At 37.2% G+C, this 8,667-nt stretch overlaps 1 protein-coding gene across 4 annotated transcripts in view; it reads right to left on the bottom strand.

Moving 5' to 3' along the window:
• Positions 1 to 4,621: 4,621 nt before the first annotated feature.
• smarca2 (SWI/SNF related, matrix associated, actin dependent regulator of chromatin, subfamily a, member 2) overlaps positions 4,622 to 8,667 on the bottom strand; it is a 47,422-nt gene continuing 43,376 nt past the window's right edge. For 3 of the 4 annotated variants that reach the window (XM_053654035.1, XM_053654038.1, XM_053654036.1), the window contains 4 exons: positions 8,549 to 8,650; positions 7,824 to 7,941; positions 7,152 to 7,288; positions 4,622 to 5,580 (listed from right to left, as the gene is read on the bottom strand). In XM_053654035.1, coding sequence (XP_053510010.1) covers positions 5,545 to 5,580; positions 7,152 to 7,288; positions 7,824 to 7,941; positions 8,549 to 8,650 — 393 coding nt within the window. In that variant the 3' untranslated portion in view covers positions 4,622 to 5,544. The remainder of the gene's footprint in view (positions 5,581 to 7,151; positions 7,289 to 7,823; positions 7,942 to 8,548; positions 8,651 to 8,667) is intronic. The other variant, XM_053654037.1, reaches the window with a different exon arrangement.

Here is an 8,667-nt window from a genome sequence, read left to right as displayed (position 1 = left end):
ACAGAAAAATATTTTGACGCGTTCAATACTTATTTCCCCCACTGTAAATAAAGAAAAGATAATAAAAGCAGAACGGAATCTTGGAACATTGATCAAAGAGTTTATTAGGAAACACAAATTGGTTCTTCTATGGCACTTTACTAAAAATCCTCAAGGGATGGTTAAGGGTTCTTAGCTTCCTAATGGTTTTTACTTGGAGTACTTTTTGATAAGAAAACACTCTGATGTAGGGTTCTACATAGAATCATTAAGTGTAAAAATACTTGAGTCAAATTGACTATAACATACAGAAACAATTTATTAAAATGGATCAAATTTTGATTAATCATATTTAGCTGCATTTCAATTCGTTTTGTCTATCCTTGAATAATGTGTACAAACTAAGCAAGACTGATCCATGATGGACTGAAAATATGATATTTGTGTGCTTGGGATTACTTGTTTGGAGAAGGCCTTATATTTAATCTGAAGGCTGTTGGCAGTAATTAGCTCCACCATCATTTGGTAGTACACCATAGTACAGACAAGTATAGAGCATCACACAAAGGATGAGCAGCATCAGACATCATGACCTCTAAATTTACAAGCATCTTTTTCAACGAAGAGCTACAAAGCTACTATTTCACTCAGAAGTACTTAAAGTGCAGAGCAATTTAGCAACTATGGCAACTGCAGATTGTTACGTGACCTATAATAACAGTAACTGATTTTTTTCGTCATTTTCTTTTATTCCCGGCCTCTCGCTTATCACACCAGGCTGTGACATTACTGTGAAAAGCTGTTCAGTGGCTAAAAGCACTTTTACAAATTTACAGCCAGACAGGGTTCTTCATTCATTGCCAGTAGCAAATTCAAATTCTAGTGACCAAGGTCTGCTGGAGGACAGTGCGTCTTCAGAGAAAAGTCATCTCAGTGGCTAACTATGGAGAAGCACATTCCGTCCAGCACCTTTTCAAGTGGTGCAGATTTGGTATGCAGGGGCTCTTTTAGTGCCAGCTGAATCAAGAGATACAAAGGTGCGAATTATGTCAGTACTTTTAATAATAGAGAGCACCTGGCTCTTTCATATCAATCATACATGAGTTCTTTTTCCCACCAATCTGAAGAACTCACAAAGGCTACAGAGGAATAGCATGGAATGCACTGGCACCTGACATTCCAGCTGACATCTCTGGTGCTGAGACATGGATTACCATCCAATTTATCTCTTTTTTTCAGAGGCTTAGCTCTATCTAAACAGCTCTCCACTTCAAAGTGCATGGCAAAAACGAAGGCAGCAATGGATGGCTGCAGACTCTCAGGCAAAACTGGCTTAGTCCAGCTCCATTTAAATTGTACAATCACACACACAAAAAGAGAGAGCCGTTTTGATCTCTGGGGGGAAAATTAGCTTGATGCAAGTGGAGACTAAAATTTCCTTTCTACTGTTCCCTGGTGCTCGGCTGGGGTAGGGTATGTGAGGACAATGATGGACCCTCTGTAGGCTAATGGAGTTAGGAGCACATGACCAGCTTTCAGTGGTTATATGTCAAATTGTTTTTATTTCTCCTCCTAACTTATTTATCCCAAATACATTACCTTAAAATCATGTTGTTTGCTTTAGGCCAGCTACGGACTTTTACTGATATGGTGATACAACATGTAGTATACAGCTTAATTAACATTTTTACAAAGACTCTGGATAGCAGTTCCCTTCATTTAGTAATTATAAATATCTTGCCTGGAAGTAGAACTGTAGGAGCACTTGAAGAACTCGAGGTTACTTACATAGATCCAGAATGTTTCCCAGAATGTTTCGTTGATCATGGGAAATTTGGATAATCCCTTAAAAAATTCTGAAGTCATTAGAAGCCCATTATACCACAGGCTTATTGTTGCTATAGTAACAACTTATTCACAAGACTTGTATGGCAGACACGCCATATAATCTAAGACTAATAATACATAGATTTAAAAAACAAACAAACAAACAAAAACAATCTAGTTGTTATTTAACAACGAAAAGCGTATAATTGCTGCTATGGTGAAGTTTTCTGTAAGGAGATTTTTTATTTAGAAGAACATTATTTAGAACATATTTAGAAGAAGTCATCATCGCCATTGCTTTGTAACAGGTTTCTGGCACCTTCCAAAACATTAAATGTAACTATAAACAGCTAAAAAGCATGATGCATTGTTGAGTATTTTGAATTGAAAATTGTACAATTGAAAAGTGTAATCTTTGGTAAATTGCTGAAAACAAAAAAGGGAAATAATCCACTTTGAGTGGTAACATTTGATTCTGGCCACATCACACCACCCTGTCATTGATCAATTCTCTAAACCAACACAATCCATTTTTATTCTTTACTTATGTATACATACACTGCGAAATATCTTAGCAAGTAAAAATATCTTGAATTCAGGAAAATTAATTCAATTAGTTAAATTCAACTAATATTTCTGTTTATTAGATTTTAATATCATTCTTTTTTTTTTTTTTAACAATTTAAGATTATTAAGCCTATTTCTAGGCATTTTTTAAAACTCATTTCAAGCCTGAAATTGTCATTCTTTTGGCAGATAATTTTGCTTATTTCAAGCATTTATTTCAAGAAGCAAAATTATCTGCCAATACAATAAGACAATTTTAAGCTTGAATTTAGCAAATATTCTTAAAGGTCTTATGTTATATAGTAATTTAATAATTAGAAATATTAGATAACTTTTCCTTTATTCAAGATACATTATATGGGCCAGTTTGTTGACACCTGACACCCATAGGTTCATCATACCCATATGTGCTTTTTAAACATCCCATTCCAGATGTAGCCCCCCTTTTGCTATTATAATAACCTCCACTCTTCTGGAAAGGCTTTCCACAACATTTTGGAGTGTGAATGTGGGGATTTCTGCTCATTCAGCCTCAAGATCATTAGTGAGGTCAGGCACTGATGTCAGATGAGGAGGCCTGGGGTGCAGTCAGTGTTCCAGTTCAACCCAAATGTGTTCAGTGGCGTTCAGGTCAGGGCTCTGTGAGTTCTTCCACTCCAATCTTGACAAACCCTGTCTTTATGGACCTAGCATTGCGGACAGGGTCAGTGTCATGCTGGAACATGTATGGGCCTATTAATAATAGCATTGAAGGGAAACTGTAATGCTACAGCATACAAAGACATCCTATAAAATTGTGTGCTTCAGACATTGTGGCAATAGTCTGGGAAAGGACTACATATGGGTGCTGAGGGTCAGGTGTGCACAAATGTTTGGCTATATAGTGTGTCTTCACTTGGTAAGATATATATTTTTTTGCAGTGTACAGCGTACAAAGAATTCATCATGGAACACAAAGCTACGTCTGTAATCTTCAAATTTAACCGGAATATATTATTGGCAATTCAACATACTTTAGTAATTGAAGAAACTGGAGAGTCTTCCAAATCTGTGACATTTATTTGCTTTGGGCTATGCGATACAACCACAAAGACATTGTGCAAAGAAAGCAATGAATATGACACCTCGGAAAATGTGACATGCATAAAGCAATATTATATATACATATACATACATATACATTTTATATATATATATATATATATATATGTGTGTGTAGAGATTATGTATCTATATTATATATATATATATATATATATATATATATATATATATATATATATATATATATATATATATAAAATCTCCACACACTATATATATATATATATATATATATATATATATATATATATATATAAATATATAAAGTATCTCACAAAAGTGAGTACACCCCTCACATTTTTGTAAATATTTGATTATATCTTTTAATGTGACAACACTGAAGAAACGACACTTTGCTACAATGTAAAGTAGTGAGTGCACAGCGTGTATAACAGTGTAAATTTGCTGTCCCCTCAAAATAACTCAGCACACAGCCATTAATGTCTAAACCGCTGGCAACAAAAGTGAGTACACTCCTAAGTGAAAATGTCCAAATTGGGCCCAATTAGCCATTTTCCCTCCCCGGTGTCATGTGACTTGTTAGTGTTACAAGGTCTCAGGTGTGAATGGGGAGCAGGTGTGTTAAATTTGGTGTCATCGCTCTCACACTCCCTCATACTGGTCACTGGAAGTTCAACATGGCACCTCATGGCAAAGAACTCTCTGAGGATCTGAAAAAAAAGAATTGTTGCTCTACATAAAGATGGCCTAGGCTATAAGAAGATTGCCAAGACCCTGACACTGAGCTGCAGCACGGTGGCCAAGACCATACAGCGGTTTAACAGGACAGGTTCCACTCAGAACAGGCCTCGCCATGGTCGACCAAAGAAGTTGGTGATGTCAAGCTCCATGATGTCGTCATGGAGGAGTGGAAAAGGACTCCAGTGGCAACCTGTGAAGCTCTGGTGAACTCCATGCCCAAGAGGGTTAAGGTAGTGCTGGAAAATAATGGTGGCCATACAAATATTGACACTTTGGGCCCAATTTGGACATTTTCACTTAGGGGTGTACTCACTTTTGTTGCCAGCGGTTTAGACATTAATGGCTGTGTGTCGAGTTATTTTGAGGGGACAGCAAATTTACACTGTTACACAAGCTGTACACTCACTACTTTACATTATAGCAAAGTGTCATTTCTTCAGTGTTGTCACATGAAAAGATATAATCAAATATTTACAAAAATGTGACGGGTGTACTCACTTTTGTGAGATACTGTGTATAAGGACATATCTGAAAAAAGTTCAGTTGGAACAAGGGGTTGGAACAAACATCGGGATAGAGAAAGCAGACACTAATACTGATAAATGTAAGCTCATTAGCAAGACAAAATATATATATTTTTTAATACTTCAGTATCAAGGTTTGTATAATGTCCAAAAATTTAACAAAAGCTCTAATCTTTGAAAAAGAGAATACAAAAATATCCCGAGCTGTGAGGGTCGATATTAAAGGCGAGATAATCAGAAGCCCCACATATAAGTAAATCTTATTCGAAAGTCTCCATCCACTAAAACTGCATTAGGTTTATCAGTAGGCCAAATCAAAGTCAAATTCTATCCATGTATAAACATCTCTGCAGAATGTGCTACAGAAAGTCTCATTATATGAGTTTATTCAGTTTAAGAGCATGAGCTAATGTGGTGAAAATGTTACATGAAATTCAAAGATACCTATTTGACACAAGTGTGTCTTTTACTAGATAAAAACTTTTAGATAAAAATCTTAGATTTTATATGTGAATTATGATAAGGAGCACTGCTAATTCTTCTTGACGCAATCAAAGCAGAGATTTCTGTAAAATGTTTTTCTGTGCAAGTAAATATCTAAAACATTTATAGATGGGTACATGTACAAGGGCATAGACTCAGTTTCATCAGCACACTGTGTGTAGGGATCCACACGACATGAATAAAATGGACAAAATGTTCAAAAACACTGAATCTGTCAAGCGTCCCAAAAGCAAGCCAGACATAAGTGTTGTATTTTCTTCAATGACTTTGCAGGGTAGAAAGGGTAGATATGCTGGCAAAAAAGAAAAAGGGCAGAAAGGCCGAAACGGGTCCTTGGTCACTCATCTTCTGTGCGGCTGCCGTCTGACTGCTCCTGCGAAACACACCAAAACTATAATGGGTGTAGGGGAGATGGCACATGGAAGTGTAGACCAGAGTCTGACTGCACACAATCCTTAGCTCAGGATCGACAGCTAGCCTTAAGAGACTTGGGCACTTTCACGTCACACTTGTGTGGGATAAGCATAGGGGCCCAGTGCTACACTAAATATTAACATACTGTCTAATACTGACTGAGCCAAGAGGGAAATGAAATGGAGGCTGAACAACAAATAAATCTTGATCCATACCAACAACTGCCTCCTTAGCCTGTTAATATGAGTGTTTGCACATACATGGCCAGAAGTGGTTGAAAATCCCATTCCAAAGCCATGGGCAGTAATATGGAGTCAGTCCTGCTTTTGGGAAGGCTTCCACTAGATTTTGGCATGTGGCTTTGTGCCGATTAATACACAGCACTGATGTCAGGCGAGAAGGCCTTGCATGCAGTCAGTGTTCCAATTCACCTTGACCAGTGTTCACAACAAAAGCTTATGTTTATTTTATTTTGCTCAGATCTGCTGTCCTGGCAGTTTTGTGTTTGTTACTGAACTGTATGTGTCATTACTGTGAACAGAACTCTATCAAGAACGGTCCCATTTATGATCCACATGCACCATGAGCAACAAAAATGTCATATTTGACAGACTCTATCCATTGTTACAATAGAAATAAACTGAACAAATTATTGCTTCCTATGTTTTTGTTGTTTTTTTTTTTTTGCTTTGAAGGGTAGCTCACAGCTTGTCAGCTAGTCACAGTGAGGGCGAAAAAAGGCCAGATGCACAATGTGTTCTTTTTTTTTTTTCAGTTATTGCTGGCACTTCTGGGCCGTGAAATGTCTAGAGGCAGGGAAGGAATGACACGCACAGTAATCGTCACACGAACACACATAAGATGGAATTTCCAATCTAGAACCACCTGTGTAACTGAATCAAATCTTATCCGACATATTTAGACAAAAATTCAAGATTTGTGTCCCCTCTTATAACATTTAGGCTCAGATTCAGCTAATTAATTCTACAAATTAAATGAATATTAACATGGTTGTTTGGGTAATATTAATTATGGGTGTGCAATTCGGATTGTGCAATTACCTGCATGTATTTCACACCTCCTACGTTGCTACGTGTTAAGCATCCGAGACAGGGTTTTAAATAGACGACTGCCATTAAACACAAACACTTGCCTGAAAGCCCAAAAAAATCATGGATAGAAAACCTGGACTGAAGAAAAAACATTTTTTTTCCCTCTGCTGTCAAATGTAAAACAATTCAACACAGTCAAAAAGACTAATATGTTGATATATGAAGAATGATATGTTAGAATGGCAGTGGTAGTTCAGTGGTTAAGGTGTTGGACTACTGCTCAGAAGGTCGTGAAACCCCAGTACTGCCAAACTGCCACTGTTGGGCCCTTGAACAAGGCCTTCAACCCTCAACTGCTCAGATATATAAATTAAACAAATGTAAGTTGCTCTGGATAAGAGCATCTGCCAAATGCCGTAAAATGTAAATGTAGAATGTATTGTTTTTAATGTGATAAGCTGATCTGAGGTGAACCTACATTCTCCTCCTGTTCTTCATCACTGTCATCATCACTGACCACAGGCTTGGCTTTGACCCGGCTCGGCCGCTTCTTGCCCCTTTCTTGGCTGCGCTCCTCCCGCTTGCTCAGCTTGATCTTCACCTTCACTGACTTAGCTGTGGAGGGGACCAATTAATCAATTAAACGAAAAAGTTTATTACCACACTTAGACTTCTTTAAAATTGCACCATGTGAAAGTTAACTTTTCTTGAGCTCCTAATGCAACACTGCCCTTGTGCTTGCAATTGGCGATACTCGTATAAACAGAATAAGTACATGAATATTTGAGAACGACATCAGAAGTAAGACTCTATGTTACTCTAATACATTAGAGTGGCAGTAACATGAAAGCCTTTCAGTGAGATGATGCATGAAATGATGAACTTAATAACTCACTGAATAAATCAAGTGCTAATGTTTTGGGATGACTCAACCATATGAAACATCTATGTAAAATTAATCAATGCTCTGTTTCAGTGAATTCCTTATATTTTGAGATTCCCATTTTACTATGAAATGTTACTATGAAAAGATCATGTATTGAAAAAAAACTCATTCAAGGTTAGGTTCAGTTATTCATGGTGTCCATAAAATTGTGGCTTGCAGACATAAAAGGAAAACTCTGATATTTTTTAAAAATATATTTCTTACACTCAGCCTCTGACTCCTCATCATCGTCGTCATTGCTGTCGTCCTCACTCTCCTCTTTGGCAATCTTCTGCCTGGCACTCCTAAACACGGACTGCAGCACTATGGAGTCCTCAAAGATCTTAAAGAAGATGGCATCAAATAAACGCAATAAGACACTAATAAAGGAAAAGATGGATATTGTTTGAAAAAGCCATTCATACCCAGACAAACTCTGATTACCTATAAAGTTGTTTTTTTTTTTTTGTTTTTGTTTTTTTAAAAAAGAAGGGTTGGAGTATAAAATGAGTTTCTGCATAAAACTGTGTTACAGTTCAAGGCAAATCAACATCCAATTGGAAAATTGTAGCATTTATGATAATATATTAGCGCATAGTGTATAAGAAGTGTAATGTGCCTGAAATAAAACGGCACATTCTGTGTAGTGGAGGCAGAGAATGCAAAAAATTCATGCTCCTATGAGAATGTGGGGGAGTTGTGTTGAAGTGCAAATTCTCTTTACAGATGTGAGCATTCTGAAGCAGATAAAATGATGGAATCAATTACGGAGTAGAGGATTTTGGCCCATAACCCTGCACTTCCTGGCAAAACTCCGGCACATTGCAAAAGAACATTCTGTGGAAAGTTAGTCTCAACTCTCATATGGCCAATATTTAAAGACCCAAGTCCAACTGTGCTTTTGGTCTAAACTGGAGAATGAACTATAAGATGTGCTTTCAATCACCCACCTGAGAGCCTTCTAGATTGTAGGTTTGAGCATTGTGACAGAGGAGCATTACATCTTTTTCCAAATCGCCCAAGCTCCTGTACTTATGGTTACGCACTCTCTCCTACAAACACACACACA

Source organism: Ictalurus furcatus, chromosome 22, assembly GCF_023375685.1.
Source record: "Ictalurus furcatus strain D&B chromosome 22, Billie_1.0, whole genome shotgun sequence".
NCBI lineage: Eukaryota > Metazoa > Chordata > Actinopteri > Siluriformes > Ictaluridae > Ictalurus > Ictalurus furcatus.
The sequence above is the reverse complement of the archived record's forward strand: the minus strand, read 5'-3'. Positions and strand labels throughout refer to the sequence as shown.